General features: G+C 44.2%; 1 protein-coding gene across 1 annotated transcript; it reads left to right on the top strand.

Moving 5' to 3' along the window:
* The first annotated feature begins 1,909 nt into the window (after positions 1-1,909).
* On the top strand, positions 1,910-21,945 carry LOC308360943 (RING finger protein 145-like). The gene is made up of 11 exons (XM_080833122.1): positions 1,910-2,059; positions 4,163-4,389; positions 9,701-9,809; positions 11,400-11,491; positions 11,784-12,019; positions 12,714-12,889; positions 14,593-14,733; positions 15,147-15,329; positions 15,897-16,044; positions 16,489-16,845; positions 19,696-21,945. The coding sequence occupies exons 2-11, from the start codon at positions 4,200-4,202 to the stop codon at positions 20,161-20,163; spliced, it is 2,100 nt and encodes a 699-aa protein (XP_080689248.1). The 5' UTR covers positions 1,910-2,059; positions 4,163-4,199; the 3' UTR covers positions 20,164-21,945.
* Positions 21,946-23,730: the final 1,785 nt, after the last annotated feature.

The raw sequence follows: 23,730 nt of genomic DNA, 5'->3' as shown, positions 1-23,730 counted from the left end.
TGCTTTCTGTAAGTAAACAACACAACCACTAGGTGGCGATAAACACCACAAATTGTCAAACCACGTCAGCATATGAAATAGAAAATACACCTGACACCTGATGGTTGTTTATTTATAAATCAATAGATTTCAATAAAAAAACATAAAACCCAGGTTCATTCTATACATTTCATCCAATCAGCTCAGCTGATTAAAAACTGTAATGTTAGAAAATGTAAAAAACACATTTTTTTTAATTATAGGGTATGCCTTTGGGGCTTCACATGGTTGTGTACTCTGGCCCAGGTGTGGGCTCACACCAGTCTTCTGTAGTACATGGAAGGACATGGATAGTTGGATGAAGACGTCATCACCAGAAGTATGGAATTTGTGCAACTAGCAGTGGGCTTTGACCCTGGATCATGTGTTTTTCCCAGACTGGCAGGCCTATGGCTCAATCTTTCCCCCCCTGATCCCTCTGTCTTGCCCTTCTCAGTAATCACCCCCTTCACTTATCTGCCCTCTGCCTTTTGCTATCTCAGATACGGCTCTGTGGTCTGTGGTGGCTTCTTCAGATAACCATGGTCATCATCACACATGCTTGACATGAAAAACATTTATGTTTGTCCTGCCCTGACTATATATGGATGAGAAAACCATGCTTGTGAAACTCTTTTGGAGAGAAGGCCAATGACATGTTTTTTTTTTTTTTTTAAACGCAACCCATCACCATGTGTGGATAGGTCAAAAAGATGCCCCACTGCCCCAACATCGTCAAATCAACATTCATTCTTCATGAAGGCTGAGTTGCGCCCTCCAAAGCCTCCACCACTCCTTGGGGGCAATTGATAGAAAATCTGTTTTTGATGGTCAGGCCCATCATGCTACTCAGCCAATTGGTGCTATTTCTAGGTGGAGGACACATCTATCAGAGCGGCCAAAGCCTTTTCTGGGTTTGTTTTTCTATAAAGTGCAGTAACAACTTCAGACAGGGTAGGTTCACTGAGGAAATTCTGTTCACTCAAACCACAATTTCTGCTGTAGAAAAAATAAACGATTTATAGAATTAAACTCATCTCGTAGTGTCATCACTTTGTATAATCTAGTTTTGTTGAAGGCTACAACTTGCAGTGTAAGGTATGCAAGAATTGTGCATTTTCACTCTCTGTGTTCCCATGTGGACACGGATGGACTTGTGTGGGTTTCAATCTTTTTTCAAAACACTCTTTTATCGAGTGGACAACATTATGAAATGGCCTTGATGGTTTTGTTTGTAAAACTGGATGCTTCCTTAAATTATGTGTGACTATTGTAAATGTTGGTACCCTATCATATTTTCTGTTACCTTCTTACCAAATAAAAATAATTACATTAAAAAAATGGCCTTGATGATGATGACCACATCTTATTAGGATGACAGTGTTCTAATGTTGTAGGGTGTTTGCATGTTTGTGTTGTCAATTATGTATATTATTATCGGTGGGTGGTGTTAATATTAATCTGTCTGTGAGTGTTTGGGAAAGATATAATGAAAAAGGAGGTTGGCAATGCAATTGTAAATGTACTCAAGCTACTTCCCTAGCAAAAATAATTTGTTGTTGCTAATGTTATAGATACAAACATGTTGCTGTAGAGGCAAAACCGACGATTGCAGTCCCTGTGTGCAGACCATAAGTTTATGTTATAGTAATTCACCAGAGTAGGATTATGAAAATATTTGTGTTATTTAAAAACTGTACAAATTAGTTACTTACTATATATAAATAAACACAGAAGACAGCTAACATCAATATTGATTGCTTTGCTGCATTGGTTGCTACTTGCTACTGCAGTTAGAACAACCTACCTTTTTCACTACATTCATCGAAGCAACAACCCCTTTGCCACTTTGCACATGCTCAGTTTGACATCATTCTTGTAATGGCTCCTGGGCTAAATGGGTGAAAGCCAACGTTCCGCTCCTCGGTGGATTTTCCATCACCGATGTCAAATTTAGCCGAAAACGAGTTACAATGGTTGATATTCGGCCGAGAAATCAACGCGAAACCAAACTAAACGGCGTAAAGTGATTACATAAATCGTAAGTATTTCCATAATTCTGTTTCACAGCTTTTAAGGACTAACGTTACTTACAGCTAGCTAACAAGCTTGAGTATTTTAAGGCCAACAGCACTAGCTAGCTAGACAGTTGTTAGCTAAAAGGATATTCAGCAGTATGACCATTAATGACGTTTCTAGTTTCTTAGTAATATTACATTAATGATGCACCATCGCATTAACTTATTGCAAGTTACCATTAACTTTGCTTTGATACGTTAACTTCAATAATCCAGCTGGATGTAATGGTAGCGTTAGCTAAAGCTAACGATGTTAACATGCCAGTATCAGCATCAGCGAATTCAACAATGCAAGAATGATGTAGTCAGTTAGGTATTTGAAGTTGCATCTTTAAAATATATTGGTGTTACTCGTTGCAGGCAAACAAGCTGGTTAGTCTGCAAGTAGTCTCACACTTCCATCAGATCTAACGTTATTAATGTTGTGTTTATGGTCTAACTAGGCAGTGCGACGTGAACTTGTATCTTTCAGTCAAATACACGATGGGGTTACTAAAGTTCATGCATTCAAAGCTAGTGAGCTAGCTGCTGCATAGCTTGCTGTTGTTAGCGGTTTTGAACTGGTCTGTGTGGGATGCTTTGCTGCTGTAGTGAGTGAGCGCACCAGTTTGCTAGCTAATCGGTTTTGGAGTTTGTAAAAATGATCAAATGCTAACGTTAGCTGAGTAACATTATAACAGTTGATAGACTCGCTTTGTGAATAGATAAGACACCGTTATTAGCAAAGGGTATTCGGTCAATCTCGGAAACATTTTGCTTTAAGACAGTGCAGAGGATCTGACGTTATGTAATACTAGCTGCGAAAACCAATGACCAAATCATCATCAAAGAAGCGTGGTCGTGTTATGGTTTTATTGAACTTCATTCGTTACTTTCAAAATGTAGTAATCCAGGCTTTTGTCTTTACTATTTTGGCTGTAAGCCTCTCGGCAAGTTGGAATGTATCCAACGTTAGCTAGCTCCCCGGAATACCAAACAAAAGAAACGGCGCGTGGTTTCCCTGTGTTTGTTGATGGTGGTAACGGTAATCGAACGGCTGGAGTGTCAACAGGTCAGAATGTATTGCCTTTCTTTGCGAGTTGAGGCGAAGCATTACGCGCATCATGACAGGCTAATGTGATTTATAACGTGACTTGTTGAACATCGAAGTGATTTCATCTCCAACACTGCCTTTTGCTCAATTTGAACGTTACATGTGATTGGTGGTTGCTTGACCTCAAAGTGCTTACGACAAGAGAGATTGACACTGGTTGCGTCACTGGTGAAAATGACCGTAATTCGGTCTGTTGCATACACATACTATATCTGAGAAATGTTGCTAGAATATGGACAGCTCTATGTGATATGTCGAATCAAATCTTACCTTCTACTGGTAAACTGTGTGATGTGTAAACTACCATTGATGTAGGACAAACAACATATCACAAAACCCGTGTACAGTCACACTACACTATTCTACTATGTCCATGTCTGCGTGTTTATATGATTTGAGTCATGGAGTTACAGAAAACTTGTGGAGTAAAAAAGAGAATACGGAATTGAATTGGACACGTGATTGGGTGTCGCTAGAAAAATTGTAGGCTAGTTTTGGTAGTGTACTTTAGTTTAACCTGTTTGAGATATGGTACAAATGAGGCCGTTTGCCATCCATTTATTATTTTCAGTAGAAGGGTGCAGAATTCCGATTGATAATGTGTTAGTTTCACGACTGTGTGTTCCTAGAGTACTTTTTTTAACAATATCTGCTGCAGCCACTATATAATGTGAACATGCCAGGACTTGGTGCTGGCCTTTCAAGAATTAGCTGAAGAATGCCCACCTCCCTTTTTCTCTCCGTTGTTTAACCAATCACTGGGGTCTGAGAGCAGTTCACCTGTGATATCACTTCAGGGTTTTCACCGTCCCTCCCCTTGTAAAAACCGTCAAAGGGCTCTGTACCTGCAAAGGATCCATTCACGTTTATAGGTGTCCATTTTTCACAACTCTGCATAACTGAAGCAGGGAAATTGATTTAATCTCTCTCTCTCTTTCTCCCTCCCTCCTTCCGTGGTCCTTTTTCTCTCCAGTGTTGTTCAGCCCGGAGTTGTGTGGGAGAACCTTGGGATGGCGATGGCGTGGAAGGGCCGCCTGGTAGCGATGCTGAATGTGGGGCTGCGTGTGCCCAGCATCATGCTGCTGGAGGTGCTGTACCGCTGGGACGTCAGCTCCTTCTTCCAGAAGATCCAGCGCAGCAGCCTCAACAACAACCCCCTCTTCCAGTACAAGTACCTGGCCCTCTACCTGCACTACGTGGGTCAGTGTCTCCCTTGTTCTATTCTGCTATAATCTGTTGCATTTTATTCTACTATATCCTTACTACTTGGGTCAGTGTCTCCCTTGTTCTATGCTGCTATAATCTGTTGCATTTTATTCTACTATATCCTTGGACCCCACCACCTGCGTTTTGTGAGTTGATGTTTGTTTGCTCTCTAATCTTTTCTCTTGTTCTGTGACCGTGAAGTCTGAAGACTTTATTGGGTAATTTGACATTGTTGATGACAGACGAAGAGTTCAGAGTATAAGGGTCTGCATGGTGATGAAGTGAAGACATAACTGCGCTCTTTGTTGGAATAGAAGCGGCTGTGGGTATATGAAGATTACGGCATACCAGACGACAGAATTTGCATAGTTATCAGCTGAGGCCACAGTACCAGCCATTGCAGTCTTTTAGCAGTTTTGTTTTCCCAAGTGAGGAGAGGAAGGGAAAAGTAAAACAGTTCAGTGTTCACTCATGTGATGTTGAGAGTAAGGATCACTTGAGGAGCTCGGGCATGGTTGAAGGAGTGCTGTCAGCTCAGTGCAGGAGTGTTTGGACCACAGAGCACACAATACCCTCCATCGCTCTCTCCTTGTCTCTCTCTCTCTTCTTTACTCTTCCCCTCTCATCTTCCCTGGTTTTCTCTGTTTCTTTCTCTCTCTCTTTCTTCCCCTCCCTTTCTCTCTCTCTCTCTCTCTTATTCTCACTGTCTCCCAGGGAAACTGCCAGGGATAACTCGTTTTAAGAAAGAATGTGGCATTTGATGGAGGACAAAGAATAGTGTTTATCATCGGTCTTGCCCTGAATCCAACAGTAGTTGCGGTTCAAGAGCAGGTCAGGTCTTTTCTACCTGTGAAAATGAAAAATGATGTATCTTCAGTGAATAGTTTTACAGATGTTTGAATTGAGTAGTGGTTACCCATTCATACTTATTTATGGGCTAATGAAACATTTCCAACACTCATAGTCAAAGTGCTTGATCCAAGCACTTTGGTATTGTATTGTCTTGTCATCTATCATTTTTATTGAATGGGAGACTTTTAGGGAGTTGTGTTTTGAAAGGCCGTAAAAACGACCCTGCAGAGAATAATGCTTCCCTCAGTGTTTTCACCTATTAATAGGCAGACATGGGTTTAGATCCAATTTCATCTCTCTTTTCGACGTCTCTTAAAGATCTCTGCTGCAGTGTTGTGTGACTAATGCGTCAACACAGAAAGTATGTGTACTTCTGTGTTGCTATGGTGATTGCATGTGATGTGGACTTAGGCCAGATATAATTACATTTTCCGTGATATGTAGTGTGGCTTGAACCGCGGATAACTACATCTGTAGTAAAGTACTCAAATTAGGCAAGCTGGATGAGTTTCCTATGTGCTTTTGGTCTGGATGTAAGTTGGTTTTGGACTGGTATTGCTGGTGTAGACACTGCAAATCAACAGTGGCATTGACTGGGGTACTAAAGGCCATGCCATGCTCTACTTGTCATGAGAAAGTAATTTAATCCGCCTTGTTGCTTTTCATTCTGGAGTCAAGCTGGCATAATGGCCATATGTTTATATCATGTTTTAGCAAGTTTACTTTTTAGTTTTACGGTTGTGGAATATAGCAGTAGTTTTAACGTTTTGCCTTCCACCTGTGAGGCGTAGACCTACATATAAAATGAGCATCATGAGTTACACACACACACACACACACACACACACACACACACACACACACACACACAGCATCATGAAAATGAATAGTGGTAGAGTTACAGAACATCCACTTTCAAATAATGGCCAATCTGTCAATAGTTTTGTAAAATGCAGCTTCTGAGACAAACTCCTCAAGGGGAAAGTGGCAGTCATTGTCCTTGTGTATTTCATCCACAGGCATTCCAGTCAGCTGAGTATAGCTCAACAGTGTGCCTGCGCGGGTGTAATTGAGTCACTCTTCCCGTGCGGGCCGCCCAGGGTCGCTGGCCCATGTAATAGAGTGGTGGAAATGCCGAGTCAGGACATACTGGTGGTTGAGAAGAAGGGAACACTGAAGCATGTGGTTATTAAAAATAACGATTAAATCTGTATTGCGCCGTAATTAAACTATCACCCGGGCTGAGACATCTGTTGGAAAAGCTGTGTCCTCCTCCTCATGCTGCCTCTCCCTCTTGGCAAGCCAGAGTCTCCAGCCTCCAAACAAATGCTTTAATCTGAATTTAATTACCCAAATGTGGATAGACCTTGTAACCTTTGTTTTTTTTCAGGCTATGACTGGGATCTTTACTCTCACTGACAGCTGTGGAATCTAGATCGGCAGCAGTATCAGTGACGGACATCGTCCCCTGTACTGTATAATAGCAATGCTTGTATGAACCACACTCGTGTAATAGCCCTGTCAGAAATCCTCATACCAAGTGGCTACATTGAACTGACTGGACTGTATTGTACCCATGTGAAGGCTGCACATTTTCACATCCGCTGGAATGTATGGCAGCAGCCAGCTATTAGTGCAGTCATTATCCTGCATTGTTCCTCTAATCAGACACACAATAACCATTCAGTAGCATGTAGGCTAATGAGTATGTTCAGATCTCTGCCACCCAGCTAGTTGCCATCTATATCTTGGTACAACGGAACACACACATGCAAACACACACCGCATGCATGCATATACAAATAGACTCAAAAAGGACCCTGTTTATCTAAGGGCTTGGGAGGAGTGTTACGGCTGCAGTGCTTACTGTCAACGCCCAGGTTCATCTCCCGCAATGTGATGCATGTAATGCTTATGATGATGTTAAAGAACTATACTGTATTATTTAGGATGTCTTATAGGGCACCGAAGGCTCGTTTTAAGCCCATACCTATTTTGCTCCCATCTGTTCATTTCCACCTTTTCCTATAAGTCATAGACTGCTAGTTGTGCTCAGGTTGTAAGTGTGGCATGCCTGAGAGACACAAGTAGACACTGACCCAGCACTGTTGCAAATGTCAACAGACCTTATCTCCTCACGGTCATATCGGACTGCTGTTTGGGAATGGCACAGGACCAGATTAGGCACGCGCCCCGATAACGCGGAGAAACCAAATTTACGGTGGAACGCAGTGTTGGCAACGATCCATTCGGATCGCCTGCAGCTTGCGGTACCCTCAACTCGTGAGGTATTGGTTTCTTAGCCGTGACTTGAGAGTCGCCTTGTGGATGTATGGCTGTGAACTCTCTCTGTCCCTGAGAAAGAATGCGTCTAACTTCAGGGAAGGATGAGATCACATGGCCGGGATAATGCGTGTCAGTTTTCGTCTCTCTCTCTCTCTCTCTCTCTTTGTCATTGCTGAAGTTCCCACTACTTCACTTCACTTTTCTCAGGACTCGGGCTAGTCCTTATTTCCATAAGAGTAAGATTGGAGCTGTCTCACTTTTATTAGAAGGAGGGTTTGGATAATGAGGTTTTCTTGTTCTGACAAGCCCTCTCTAGACCGTGCTAATTGCGCTGTGTGTGTGTGTGTGTGTGTGTGTGTGTGTGTTTTCTCCCCTCTACTGTGCCAGTGGTGGATTAAAACTCACTAATGAGTTTGCTGTGGAGCTGGGATGCAGAATATAGCTCTGCAGGTTACATAAGAGCTGCAGCCATGGCTGGTGTCTTTTACACTGGGAGGAAGTTAAGAGATGGAGAGAGACAGAGAGAAGGGGGTGTGTGTGTGTGTGTGGCAGTCCGTCCGCATGAGAGAAGGATGGAGGGAGGGATGGGGAAATCTGGGGGTTGGGTAAGAATCTATCCCCTGTAAAGATTAAAACCCCCTCTGTCACACAGTTCGGCGTCCAGAGGTATTCTAGACACACACACACACAAAAGCACATTCAAATGAGCGGTGCTACTGGCGGTCACAGTCAGACTAGACAGGCAGGCAGGCTGGTTGCTTGAAAGGGAGCTGGGTGCATTAAGTGGTGCAGCCGGTCCGTTCGGGGAGTGTATTTCAGGGCTGTTTTGTGCTCCTGTCAAAGCCTGAACGCCCAGTCCCTTTTATATGTGTCCTGGGGCTACTGTTGCCTGTTCTCTCCTCCTTTCTGTGTGTTTGCCTCTTGTTCTGTTTACACTACTCCTGAAGATCACAGTCCAGCTCGTTCTGTACCAGGTCTGGATGTGTACGCAGTGCACTCAAACAACACAGACCTAGAGCGGCACTTAGCCGGAGACCCAATGGGTTGTAAAGTCGTAAGCACACAGTTCAGGTGGAAATTGCATCAAGTTGCCAGAGAGTGTGTAGCGATATCATGCATCATGAATTCAGCCCAGTTATCATTAGTGACCGTAGTGAGGTGGCAGGGTTAAAACCAGTGGTCTGTGTACTATCCCCTCTTGATCTCAGAGGAAAGATGTGTCGTGACACCCTCCCCTCTTATCATGTGGCTGTCTTACCCTGTTCTAGGGCCACATGGCTTACCACAGAGTTGGGGGGGTTGCAGACCGATGCTCCAGAGCATATTGGTAAGCGCAGAGTGCAGTATTCCTGTGCTCTGCTGTTCTGAGGCTGGAGCATGTTTCTGCTCGGGGAGCTAGGTTGCCTTTAAGAGAGAGAGAGAGCAGCAGCAGCGGTAGGCGACTGTGCCCTCTAACGTCCGCCCTGTGCCCCAGACGTCTCGTGTTACTACGTGTCAGGATTACCAAGGCGATGGTTTTAGCAGTCAGGGAGCCGGTGGGGGGATTTGGCTAAGGAGTTGTCAGCCAGCAAGACCCCAAGATGTGCGCCCAAGCCGCTTTAGGTACCCCCTGTGTCAGTGGTTTGATTTATCCCTGGGGGATTTATCTGCCTGTCTTAACATGGCTAACCTGTCACGGACAGTGGGACATTTTGCAAGCCAAGCAAGCTAGACTGAGTCAGTAGCCTGTTGGCATTTGCCTGGGCTAGAGCACAAATAGCATATCAACAACCTGCTATTCAGACATAGGTATCAGTGGGATCATCTCCCCCTTGGCTTATATCCACTCTATTAAAGCCGCCATCTGTCTCCCTTGTCAATTCATATGGTAGTCTTCAACTTTGATTTGGTATTGTTTGATATTTTATTGCAATACAGGCTATTTGTCTTAGTCGTAAACTTTCATTCAGAGAGAAACTGAAAATCTAAATTATTATTTAGGCTTTAGTGTGTGTCTTTTTACAGGAAGTCTCTCATAACGGTTTTTGTTCTGCTTTCAAAAAGTTTGTACGTCTTGTGGTCATAAAGTTACAGTGTGAAATGCAAATGTCAAACCAGCACAAAACCCTGTCTGTTCTTTATCATTTGTTAATGCAAGTCTTAACCTCTATTTCTCTCCTCTCCTCAGGCTACATTCTCAGTCTGGTGTTGCTCACTCTGCCTCGGCAGCACCTGGTGAAGCTCTACCTGTACGTGCTCACCGCCCTCCTGCTCTTTGCTGGTCACCAGGTCTCCAGGTGGGTGTGTGCTCCACACTCCTTTACAGGCACAGGCACAGGCACAGTAAGAATATCCAGGGAGCCCATGCAATGAACATCGACTATAGAAACAGCAGTCTGGGCTTGTCTGTACTAGGGATGCAACGGTTTTCGGTATTTTATCGAACCGTTCGGTTCGCCCTGTTCGGTTCGGTTGACCCAGGTGAACCGCGATATTACGGTATGGGTGACATTAAACTTTTAATTTAATATGTGGCTATAATGAATGCACGCATGTATTGGGCGATAGCATGACTGCTTGGGACCCAGCAGGGGATGAGTTCTGCGCTCCACAACCATGCAACAACCAATCAGAATTGTACTGACTTTCCCAAGAGCCAATCAGCGCTCTGAATGCAGACGCTGGAGATTCATGTGAGGAGAAACGAAACTTTCCCTGTTGCAGCACGATCATGGCGAGTCAACCAGAAACGGAGAAAAGAACATTTGAAGAGGCACCGTCATCTTACAAATCAGCTGTATGGGAACATTTTGGGTTCAGTGTGGAGTATGATGACAAAGGGAAAAAGATCGTCAGCAAGCAAAGCACGGTGTGCAGGCATTGCTTTCCTACGATCGCCTACTCCACAGGTACATCCAACATGTTGAGCCACTTGCCCCGTCATCACCCGGCTGTAACTCTTAAGTGGCAGCACGGTTTGTCGCCGAAAACACAACCATCCATTGCTGCAGCATTTCAGCAACAATATGCTTATAATTCCGAAAAACACAAGGCAATAACCAACTCAATGGACGTCTTCATAGGGAAAGACATGCAGCCCTATTCAGTAGTTTTAGGCACGGGATTCCGTCACATGATAAAGACCATTGACATTGATCCTCGTTTTAATATCCCCTCCCGCACGCATTTCAGCAGCAAAATAATTCCAGAACTGTACGAAGTGACTAGGAGAGAGAAGGTTTGTTCTGTTGTTCTTTAAGGGTGTATTTATAACAGTTAAGTATTTTCTAGGGTTTAAGTGTGTGAATGACAATGTTTGTTGTTTGAGTTTATTGAATAATGTCAATGTTACATTTCACATTACTTTACAGTATACTGCACTTTACTATATTTAATATTGCCTGTTTTTGACAGAAGGCCAGAATAGTGTTCCTTGTTTAAAATACATTTTGTGATTTTACTTAATATGTGCCCTTTTTACATTTAATTGCATCTTGCATTGTCTCTGCAAGTGTGAGTAGAAGCACCTTGTTGACTTGAAATAGAAAAGACAAATATAACCTAATGCGTGTTAGCGGCAGGATAATATTGATATATCGAAACCGAACCGTAACCGTGGCCCAAAAACCGTGATACAAACCGAACCGTGGCCACACTGTACCGTTGCATCCCTAGTCTGTACATGCCTGTATATTTAGCAGTTTGCGATTTTGAAAAGCATTGATTGAGAATGGACGTTGATATAGACAAAACGTCATAAAAGAACACCAGGACCATGTAAAAGCACATCAGTCGCCAAGGTGTAGATGTTTTTGGAATGGTATGAGATGAGGTGTCCAAGTTGCAGCTTCACGGCAGAAAGTCTAATATATTGCGGCCATTTGCAGGGATTATGTTCGCGGCGAGCTGGACTCGGGCTTCGAGGGACCTCTTTATCTGGAGCCATTATCCATGAACCGCTTCACCACAGCCCTCATAGGTGAGTGCCAGAGTCTGGACCAGAGAACCACATCCATAGAGGAAGAACCAGTTTCCTTTTGTCTGTTTCATAGTATGATGTGCAGATAGCCTTTGTTTCTGAAGTAGCACTACTACCCAAAGGGCTTGTTGCTACTTTTAACCTTGTTATTATTCACCTTGGTCCATTGTGTGTGTGTGTGTGTGTGTGTGTGTGTGTGTGTGTGTGTGTGTGTGTGTGTGTCAGTCATCATATGGCTGTTCACACGCTTGTTTTCATGCTTGTTTGCTTTGCTCTGCTCTGCTCCCTGCAGGCCAGCTGGTGGTGTGCACACTGTGCTCTTGCGTGATGCAGACCAGAAAGATCTGGCTCTTCTCGGCCCACCTGCTGCCCCTGGTGGCGCGGCTCTGCCTGGTGCCGCTCACCACCATCGTCTTCATCAACCGCTTCGCCATGATCTTCACCGGCCTCGAGGTGCTCTACTTCCTGGCCTCCAACCTGCTGGTGCCCTACAAGCTGGCCAAAACCGCCTACCGCGAGCTGGTCCAGGTGACTGAACCAAAGAATAGTTGTTACTGTGCCTGTTCAGGAATGCTGTGAGTGTGTGTTGGCTCTGTTTAGAACAAAAATGTATTGGATGTACGCCAGTTTTTTTCTCCCTCCTCACCTCACCTTGGTAGAGCAACATGCTAACGGCCCAAACCCTGAGATATATATATTTTCACTGGACATTGTTACGCCCCCCCAGTCTAGAGTTGAGGCGCAACGATTAAGAAAGTAAGAGTCCCGTCTCCCAACCACAGCACTGACGGAGAACCACGGCTTCCAATAACAAAAGATGTATTTATTTGAAAACTCAATAACACCAAGATATTAAGGTGGAAAAGTGAATTCGGGAGGGGGAAAAAATCTTTTCTGATGTGAAAAGATTTGTATTGTAGACGGAAATTTCAAAACAGTAGCTTAACACAAACGACTGTTATAGCGAAGTGCGCAATTCTGACTCGTCCTGTTTGAGTGCTGTGGTAACAGTGATTTCAGGTGGTAGAGAAGTCATTCAGCAATCTGAAGATTGCTAGTTAGATCTCGACTTCTATCTTCAGTGACTTTATGCGCATGCTCCATGACGTCTTTACAGCGGATTCAACCACTGTGCTCCATCGTTACCGCATGGAACAAAAAGGTACCGGTTTCAAAGATGTAAATGTGAATGTAGCCTAAATGTGAGCTTCCCTCTCCTCAGGTGGTGGAGGTGTATGGCCTGCTGGCTCTGGGCATGTCCCTGTGGAACCAGCTGGTTCTGCCTGTGCTCTTCATGAGCTTCTGGCTGGTGCTGTTCACCCTGCAGATCTACACCTACTTCAGCACGCGGGACCAGCCCACCTCTCGCGAGCGACTGCTTTTCCTCTTCCTCACCAGGTAAACACACACTCACACACACCCCAATAACCTTAACTGCTCAGACAATGGGAGAAAGAAGACTTTTTTGCTTTCTGTGTCTTCCAGGGATGCAAAGGTACAGTGGGTTCGATATTTGATACGGTTCGATATGTGTCATGGTTTTTGGACCATGGTAACAGTTATGTTAAAAAATGAAATTGCATGAACCATTTATTTTGTCTACAGACAACCAAAACTTAGTTAGATAGCTTTCACTTGGTCCGGGGTCAAACTATCAGTGGAGTCTTTGTCAATTTGTTTTCAATTATGTTTCATAGAGCTTTGCTGCGGAAATGTGTGCGTGAGGGGACATAATCCTGAGTCAGTAATCGCAGAATAGAGCTGCAAATCTTTGGTTATAAATAGGCCTACTACCAAATTTCTTTGCAGTTTGTTTGTTAGTTTGTCTGTAAGCAGGATTACGCCAAGGAATAACCCAATAAATATTGGAGTGGATTCGACTCACAGGGCAGCCCCATGACTTTAGCTTCACATTCGCTTACCTTGTGAGATGCGGCATTTAGCCTTGGCGGAGGTCTGCGCTCTCTTGTTCTAGCCCTTGTAGGTTTTTTTTTAATTTTATTTATTTATTTATTACCTCCAGCAAGGAGGTTATGCGATCGGGTCCGTTAATTTATTTGCCCGTCTGTTTGTCTGTCTGTGGACAAGATTTCTCAGAAACTACTGGGCAGATCTTTCTGAAATTTTCACAAGAGGTGGATATTGGTCCTGGGACATCCCCATTAAAATTTCAGGAGGATCCGGATCTGGATCCGCTGGATCCAGATTTGTGTACCTCCTTGCTGGAGGTCAGAAATCTCGGATTGCTCTTGTTTATTATTGTGACATTGTTGGAAGGCAACAGCAAGAGATTGTTGTGGATTCTCCCGGCTCCATCTGGGATAGCCTACGGCGGGTGACGGCGACGTAAGTGAGACGTCATGTTAAAATGTTTCCAGTCGAGTAGCCCACGGTGACAAAGCAGGTCAAAGAAGGCTGTGCCTCTCCAAATCTGCTTCTCTGTCTAGCTAGCGTTCGACATTCAAGTCAAGATGCAGCTTTGTTTTTAGCTTCCCCTTTCTCCTCCAGCTCCTGTTTGCATACAAAGCACTGATAGGCTCAAGGGACATTTTGACGGGCTCCAGAGATGTTCTGTAGATCATCTGAATGTACAACGTGCTTGCAGTCTGCAGCACTTTAAGCACGTTTTGGAAATCTAAGAAGCATGACCGACATATTGTAATACCGCGGTTCATGTGTGCATATTGAACCATAGGGGCCGTACCGAGCAGTTCGACATAATACAGTGTACCATTGCATCCCAAGTTGTAGAGTTGTAGAGCTTTAAAATGGGCAGTAAATTCCCTGCAGATCTGGTATGGGGCTTCTGTTCGCTGATGTGACCCTATAGATTTCATCTCGTATTATGCTGTACATTAAAGTTGACTTCATAAATAGCGCAGAAGCATGAAACATACCACGCCCCAGGTTGGATGTTTACTATGTTAGGAAAGCCAAAGGATCAGTTATGAAGTTGAATAAGTAAAGTTAACCGTTTAACAAAGAAAGTTTTTTGAGAGAATGCCGTAATAGGAAAGGTCAACTGCTTAGTCTTGAGTTTACTTCAGTGCTGTTTCTGTCTGTTAATGTTTATGTGTTTGTGTGTGTGTGTGTGTGCGCAGTATTGCAGAGTGCTGTAGCACCCCCTACTCTCTGCTGGGGCTGGTGTTCACTGTGTCGTTTGTGGCGCTGGGCGTCCTCACACTCTGCAAGTTCTACCTGCAAGGCTACCGGGCCTTCATGCACGACAACACCATGCACCGGTGAGGACCAAGACTTTGTGTTTGTGTGTGTGTGTGTGTGTGTGTGTGTGTGTGTGCATGTGCGTGTGCGCGTGTGTGTGTGCAAGTGTGTGTGGTTAAGTGAGTAAAAGAGAGAGTGAGTGAGTAAAAGAGAGAGAGAGTGAATGAGTAAAAGAGAGAATGAGTGAGTGTGTAAAAATAGAGTGAGTGAGGTAACTAGGGTGAATTTTCACCTATCAGTGAGGTGAGTGAGTGAAAGAGAGAGTGAAAGAGAGAATGAGTGAGTGCGTAAAAGAGTGAGTGAGTGAGTGAAAGAGAGAGAGTGACTGAGTGAGACTGGTGTTTGATCTGTCTGAATTCCTCTCTCTCTCTCTCTCTCTCTCTCTCTCTCTCTCTCTCTCTCTCTCTCTCCCTCTCCCTCTCCCCCTGTGCAGTGGCATGACGGAGGGCATCACTCTGCTGATCCTGGCGGTACAGACGGGCCTAATCGAGTTGCAGGTCATCCACCGAGCCTTCCTCCTCAGCATCATCCTCTTCATCGTGGTGGCCTCCATCCTGCAGTCCATGCTGGAGATCGCCGACCCCATAGTGCTGGCACTGGGGGCGTCCAGAGACAAGTAAGAGCAGAGAGTGCATGCACACACACACACACACACACACACACACACTAGCTCACACAAAACAACAAGAACTCATGGACACGGGCACACACACATGGGCACACACACCACTTGGACACCAAATCCCAGTCACAAGATCGCAGTCACAACACCTCAAGAAGGTCACTTGGGGGAAACACTGGAAGATTTCATTTTGTGTCGTAGACTTACTGAACCTTATTTCTCAAGTGTGTACTGTAAAATTCCACCCCTCAAAGCTGATAACAGGATGGAAGGGTTATCTTTACAGTAGATTAAACATGTGCTTCTCTCAGATTACGTGTGTGTAAATTCATTTGATGGACTGGTATGTGCAAACACTGGATTGGTCAAGCAGTGGATTGGTCAGATTCCTCACCTCTTCTCTCTCTTCCCTCCTTCCCTCTTTCCATTCCATTCTCTCACACTCTCTCATTATCTTTCTTTTCGTTCCTTTTCCACTCCCTTCCTCTCTTGCTCCTTTGTTCACTCCCCTTCTTCACCCCCCCCCCCCCTCTCTCCTTTCCCCACCCTCCGTCTCCTCAGGAGTTTATGGAAGCACTTCCGTGCGGTGAGCCTGTGTTTGTTCCTGCTGGTGTTCCCGGCCTACATGGCCTACATGATCTGCCAGTTCTTCACCATGGACTTCTGGCTGCTCATCATCATCTCCTCCAGTATCCTCACATCATTACAGGTAAAGCATGTGCATCACTTTATACACACACACACACACACACACACACACACACACACACACACACACACACACTCTCTCTAGAGTAGCACTAACTGACATGAAAAATGCAGTCTTATACAGCATCTTCCATCACTACATTTTACGTGTACCCAAGCCTTCACTCCCTCAAGTTGACTTTCAGATGCTCCTGCCTTCTGCCACGCTGTTTAAAACATGCACACACAGACTTGAGCTCAAAATAACCTCCTGATCACCTCCATCCTTCATCGTCCCCCTCTCCCTCTCCCTCTCCCTCTCCCCCTCTCTCTCTCTCTCTCTCTCTCTCTCTCTCTCTCTCTCTCTCTCTCTCTCTCTGCCTGTCCTCTACTGGTTTCATTTTCTCCTTTTTCTCCTACCCCCTTTTTTCTTCCTCTCTCCTCTCCTCCCCTCCCGTCCCCCCAGGTTCTGGGCACGCTCCTCATCTACATCCTCTTCATGGTGGAGGAGGTGCGCAAGGCGCCGGTGGAGAACATGGACGACGTCATCTACTGGGTGAACGGCACCTACCGGCTGCTGGAGTTCCTGCTGGCGCTGTGCGTGGTGGCCTACGGCGTGTCGGAGACGCTGTTCGGCGAGTGGACGGTGATGGGCTCCACCATCATTTTCGTGCACTCCTACTACAACGTGTGGCTGCGTGCCCAGCTAGGCTGGCAGAGCTTCCTGCTTCGCCGCGACGCCGTCAACAAGATCAAGAGCCTGCCCACCGCCTCCGCCCAGCAGCTGCTGCAGCACAACGACATCTGTGCCATCTGCTACCAGGTACAGGGGAGAGTGTGTGTGTGTGTGTGTGTTTGTTTGTCTGTTGGTGCATGCGTGTGTGCGTGCGTGTGTGTGTGTGTTTGCGTGTGTGTGTGTAAGAAAGAGCTGGTGAGAAAATACATCATGTCATGGGCTCGTATAACGACGCACTCATATCTGGTAAAGAACTTTGACCCGGCCCGTGGGCCTGTCACTGACAGATTTCTCCATCGATGGGTTTTATTACCTTGTTTGATTCCACAGTAGCAGGAGTAGATGAACGGCTCTGACAGAGAAAGTTCAAGGTGATGGGTGTTCACTTTGGGGCTTGCCGGGCAGTGCGGTTTTATGATATTGCCAATTTTGCTCTGGACAAAAGGGCGAGGGGGGGGGGGGGGGGGGGGGGGGAATAAAGTACTACTTATTGCCGAGGTTCGGGGTGTGGGTTGCTGTGGGGAGTTTTGAGGTGCTTGAAGAAAGTGTTTAATAGTGAGGAAGAGGGCTTCAGAATTGCATCCTCCATTATTGATGACCTGATGAGTGGCTGGAGCCACTTTGTGCTGAGAGGGGCATTTCTCTGGTGGTCGAAGCACAGGGTGCACACTGGGAACAGGGAACTGCAGGTGCTGGTACTTCAGAGAGCACAGCGTTGGTTGGTTTCGTCTTGTTTTTACTAGGCCTATATGCAGCCAGATGGAGAAACCTGATGAGCAGTTGTAAGAGAAGTTGTTAAATCACTTACTCGTTGTCTGAGGGATGGGTACATCCTGATGAGACTTGGGTACGTTCATTAGTTTATAACTAGGCTTCTACAGTGCTGAATTAGATGGGTACCTGTGGGTTTCTGCAATGGCAAACTAGCGTTTCGACAGTTTTAAGAGCATCATAAAGGTACAGGTGTTAGACAAAGAACTTCCTGGTCACAGACATATATCCATCACTCATAGTGCTTACCATCTGTCCAAAGCTTTATGAAGTTATGGCAGTTGATGACGTCTGTTGGTCTGTTTTATAATGCCATACACACATGGTTAATCTTAAAAACTGTAGCCTTATTGCAGTTTATTGCTTACAAATGGTCATTCAAAGTGTCTTGTGAAACACAATGCTGGGCCTTTGTACCTCGCTCCAGTGTGGTGAGGCTCCCTGTCGGTATCGACCAAGTCAGCAGATGAATTATTCAATCCGCTACAGACTCGTGGACCTGATCGCCCGCTGATGAGAGACCGTGCTGTAAACAACTCCAGTGGAACGTGTTAAGTAGACGTGGTGGACCTGTCGATAAAGCCCCTAATCACAGGGTTGCCCTCCAACCGCAGGCCGCGCTAAATGCTACAGCGACGCTGGCACAGGGACTTCTGTAGATTGAGTGATTTTGAATAGGTTCAGCTTCCTGGTACTGATCTAGCTGTGCGCACAGCATGACGCTAACAGCCTTGATCAGCTATGTGAACCTGGCTAATCAGAATCAACCAATTCAGGTACACATTTTCCGTAACACTTTGAAAGGTTTGTTCATTAACTGGAAGGATGCAATAAGTTCTGCCATCAGTCTTTTTGAAGGAGAAAAAAAATGGCATCGTTGAAGCGGCTCTATATTTAACACCGACTCTGTCTCAGTAAAAGCTGCAGGTTGGCACATGTTGAGTAACCATGACTCTGTAATTAATGTCAGTGGGTTTGATCCCTGTAGGTAGAAAGCGGTGTATGTAGTTTGTTTAAACATATCTGACTGCAATGTAGGGCTGTGCAATTAATCGAATTTTGATCGCGATATCAATTTTTGGGCCAAACGATCTCCAAACTCATATAATTGACTTGAAACGATTAATATCCGTAATTCAGTCTTTCCCCCAAAAGCATTCAACGCAGTGAGAGGGAGTTAAATCTTATACTGGCGTTTGACATCACAAAGTTATATGCCACTAGCCGGAGGCGGGACATGCCAGTGAGCCGCCAATCAGCAGCATCGACCGTTGACAGATGTTCATGACAGCACAGGCTCTAGCCAATCAGATCACGATTATGGTCACGTCTCAAAAGCGAAGCAAAAAAACCTAAAGATGGGTGACCAAACTCCGTAGATGGTCTCATTTGCACCTAAAAGTTGGTTGTTTTTACCTTATACTTTTATAAAGTTACCGAGAAATAAGCACTGCACAATGTCAAACCCCCATTATTGTAAAATATGTCTGAGAGGATTTGCGAGGTGTCTGAGCTACCTATCATTCACTTTGAATGGGGATCCGTCAACCTTGACGGTTCAGCGCATTCCAACGCATATATAGCGTGTACACAACAAATACAATTTTAAACGGAAATTTCAAAGTTCTCAGTAAATAAATGCATCATGTTTTCAAACTCAGAATTAATCGTTTGAATAATCGTGATTTCAATATTGGCCAAAATAATCGTGATTATGATTTTTCCCATAATCGAGCAGCCCTACTGCAATGCTTTGAGGAATGACTGAAACGGATGCCCTGCTAATGAGTAGCTTGAGGTGTGGAGCTGAACTGTGGGCATGTGAGCAGAATGGATGGCCTCTTAGTTACATACTATAGATCATTTTGGTTATGAATGACAAGTGTAACATTTACACAACAAATAACCACACCTGGTATTGATTGTGTTTTTGCGCCATTGTAACGCCACTGGACATTGTTATATCAGTCTGAATTTTCTGATGGTGAGTATTCTTGTGAAGCCCTTGAGCCCTCTAGTGGTTGGTGGAGGACATTGCCATCAGTGATGAATTGTGAATGTATTGCACACACTTGGCACATGTTTTATTTATGGGACAGTGGAAGAGGATAGTGACTTATTATGTTCCTCTGTTTTTGTGTGTGTGTGTGTGTGTGATCCAAACAGGATATGACATCAGCAGTCATCACCCCCTGTAGCCACTTCTTCCACGCTGGCTGCCTGAAGAAGTGGCTGTACGTGCAGGAGACCTGCCCCCTCTGCCACAGCCAACTCAAGAGCCATTCACAGCTCGCCAACCCCGCTCACATCGACGCACCAGCCAATCAGAATCCCGCAGAGGCGGGACTAGGTGAACCAGCCCCTGCTGCCCCCGTGGCTCAGGAGGGCATAGAATCTGCCCCAGAGGCAGTTAGTCCAGAACCAGAATTGCCAGAAGGAACAGCTGCCTCCTCCTCCTCCTCCTCCTCCTCCTCCTCTACCAGCTCTACCCCCTCCACCCCCAGCGTGGAAGAATGTCAGGAAAGCAGCTCTTGCTCCGAGCCTGGTGGAGTCGAAGGCCCATCGCCCAACGAGGAGCAGAAGTGCCAGGGTGGTAATCAGCCCCTTGCCATGATTGCAGGCATCTCTGCTTGAGCTGAAAGCAGCGGTGGCTGCCCCCCACTCCCCACTCTGGGACCTGTCCCCAACTATCCTACGCAAGTGTGATGTGGCCAACGACAGGATGACTCCTCTTCGCTGTAGATGCTGGTTCCAAACTCTTTTGCCATTTCAACTAGTGCATACACAGACTGAAATCTGCCCAGGTACACACATGCTCACACACACGTATTAACACACATGCCTACTCACCTGTGCATGCAGACAGACAGAAACCACACTCACACTGAACCTCAAATGTGCATGCACTCTCCTTAACACAAATACAGACATCAATCAGCCCATTGGTTTTGTTCTTCTCACTCTCTCTCTTTAATTTGACTACACTCCACATTCACAAATTTTCACAGTTTTTGTTTTACATGTGATTGTGGACATTGGCATTGAATAGAGTGCCAAAAAAAAGAAGAAGGAAAAAAAAAAGACATGCCATAATCTTCAATTTGATGCCGATCATACCTCTCTGTCCCATGCAATTTTTCTTGTTGGAAAATCATGCACCACTAAGCTGTGACGTTTTTGCAGCATTGATTCAATTTGGAATCGCTTAGAATTGTTTCAAGGCTGTTGTACTGTTCTGCTGCCTGTCCTCGTCCCCTGAATGTTACATTTGCTTCAAACATTTTCTCTGGTTACTTCTTTAGTTTCCCCACATCAGTTCATTTAATCAGGTTCTTCCTAACTGACATAACACCACAGTTACACTTTAACTCTCTGTTTAAGTTCAGTATGGTTTGATATCAATGACTGTTACTATAAGGAGAGAGTGAATGAATGAAGGAGTTTGTCCAAATGACAGAAAAGGGAGAATATTGAAAAATGAGAATACAGGCAGACCCGCCTAGCATTTGTTGTAGAGGCTCTTAGCCGTCCTAGGCTAGCACGCACCCTGTTGTCTTGTCGCTACAGGTATGAATTCCTCTCTCACCAGTACGTAGCCTTTTGTGTCCCAGATATTTCTTTCTCCTTTGTGCACTTGGAGATGCTCGAAAAAAAGTCGCCTCGTCAGGTACCAAATAATTGTGTTTGAGGAAGACGCCCTTATATAAGTGTGTGTGTGTGTATATATGTCCATATATATATATATATATTATATATTATATATTATATAAATATCTGTATCTCTGAAATCTGAAAAGTTTTTGATATGCCGTATAGTGTTCTAAGGCAGCATGTGCATATATGATGTGACCGATAAGCTTGTGTGAACGACTTCAATGCCCTTTCAAAGGTAGAAGTGGGATTGAGCAGAGGGTCACGGATTGCACGATGCTAGCATAGGGAATGAATTTTGAATTTCAACCTCGGTTAACAGTATTATGTTTTATGTTTAAGTATTTGGCGGTTCTTGACTCTGCTAAGCATGAACACACAGTGAGCCTGTGTGGGACCTCACAGATCAAGAGTGCCATGTCGTACTTTTATTTGTAGTGACTTGATGGCTTTTGCACATTCTTTTTGAAGGAAGAAGAAATGGTGGGCAACGGTGGCTAAGAACACCCCTCACCAGTCTTAAGCCAGCCTTTTTTGGGGGGAAAATAAGTGTATCATCCTTGAGGATGTGCTGCTTTGGAAAAGTTTGATTTTGTTTTCCATAGTTTTTATTTCTCCCTCTTTTTTAATACCACAGTGAGTATACTCTGGTCTGCTGCAGAACGATGGTTGCATCAGTAGAAAAAACTCCACCTGCAGATTACCTTTTTGTTATTTTACAGAACTGAATGTCAAAAATAAAAATTGATCTGGTTTTAACAAGTATGTCGCCTCATTTAATGTGTCATTCACTAGAAAAAGCTATGTACATTTATATCAAGGGGATACACTACACTTATATGGAGAGATCCATGCTGTCTCTGATAGAAATAATCATTAAAATCATGCTGTTTCCGATATATATATACACCGTTTCCCCAAGACAATCTCGGAATCAGCATGATTTTGATATAAAATATAATGTATGGAAGGTCCATACACAGTCATAACCACCTGGCACCTCCTCCTCATGCTGGTCACCAACCTGGTCAGACGTTGCTGTGGGATGGCATTCCATTTCTCAAACAAGAATCATTGCAGGTCAGCCATATATATATATATATATATATATATATTGTGTGTGTAATTTCTACCTTAAGTTTTAATTGAACCTAGTTACCATTTTTAAACGCATGGTGTCAGTATTGTACCTTTTATGAAACGTGACAAGGACTTCAGTAGGGCACCAAACTAGTTCAATGTTCATGGGCGCACATTAGTTGTTACATAGTTTGTATACTCGGTTCATGGTTTTGTTTGTGCATAAAGAAAAGAATATAGCTTTATGTAGCAAAACTTACACAGATGACGCGACTATAACTCACACTTTTCCATTTGTCTCATTCTGGACCTGCGCTTATACTCTTGACACAAGGGGGAGCGCTTGGTTTGCCCATAAGAAGGGACGTATTGCAGGAGTTTAGCAGAGACGACGTTACGGAGCGGTTATTAGTCGAGGGAACATCTGGGCATTTTATTTTTTAATGCACACAGATAAATATCTAGTCTACTCTGCAGCATTTACATCCGTTATCAGCTGAAGAGGCAACGTTGGCTATACGCCTATTCAAATTTCAACCTCACTGACAATCAACGGCGCTTGAACTTTTTTTTTTTTTTTACTTAAGCGGCATCGTTTTCCGAATACGGATCAGGGACCAGTCCTAGAATTTTATTTTGCCTAGGCAACATTCATTTTTTAAATGAGCTTTCTCTATATTATTGTATGTCAATCATGAAAAATAAACGGAACGTTACAGTAATGTTTTCCGTAGGATAGCCTACTCCAAATAATTAAGTTTGCTAAGATAATTTTTTGCGTTCTGATAAAGTAGGAGAGTAGCCTACACATAATAGCAACATTTTTAGACAACACGATTAGCGAGTTTATAACCTGCACAATTTGAAATATCTGTTATTTAAATTAGTACGCCTTTTCTTTTTCAGTGTAATCGTATGCCCATAGGCCTATAGGGGAGGCTATAGCCTTTAGAATATGACGGCTACCACAAATGTAATCTTAAAGGCAGGCTATGTTATGATTGTATTTTATAACAAGGCAGTGCATTTGACAGGGCACCGGTCACATATGAGCAGCCTATCAAGTAGAGTAGGAATGTTATTCTGTGACATTTTCCTCTGCAACAAGAATATTGACTTGCTCTATAGATTTATTGGCATTTCCGGTTGTCTTCACCGCATCTTGACTGGTCAGCCAGGCGGCGCTTCTGTCGCACGAACATGTTTAAATATTGTTTTGGTGCTTCATTTTTAACTGCCTGCAGACCTTTCATGTGGTAAACCAGAAACACAGTCTAATAATACAATATTTGACATTTTTATAAACCCTATGCTATCTCAAACAAAGAAGCCTCATGGTGTTGCATCTCGTTTTTGGCTAATTTAGTGTGATGAAGATTAATGTTGTGTCAAAGTTTTGTTATAATGTTTATGCATTTCACTGATCAGTGGAGACAGGTAAAATATTAGTTAAACTGGTGGTTGTTGCTG

The sequence above is a fragment of the Sprattus sprattus genome, assembly GCF_963457725.1.
Source record: "Sprattus sprattus genome assembly, chromosome: 1".
NCBI classification, from domain to species: domain Eukaryota; kingdom Metazoa; phylum Chordata; class Actinopteri; order Clupeiformes; family Clupeidae; genus Sprattus; species Sprattus sprattus.
Note: the sequence above shows the minus strand (reverse complement) of the source record. Positions and strands in the feature narration are given on the sequence as shown.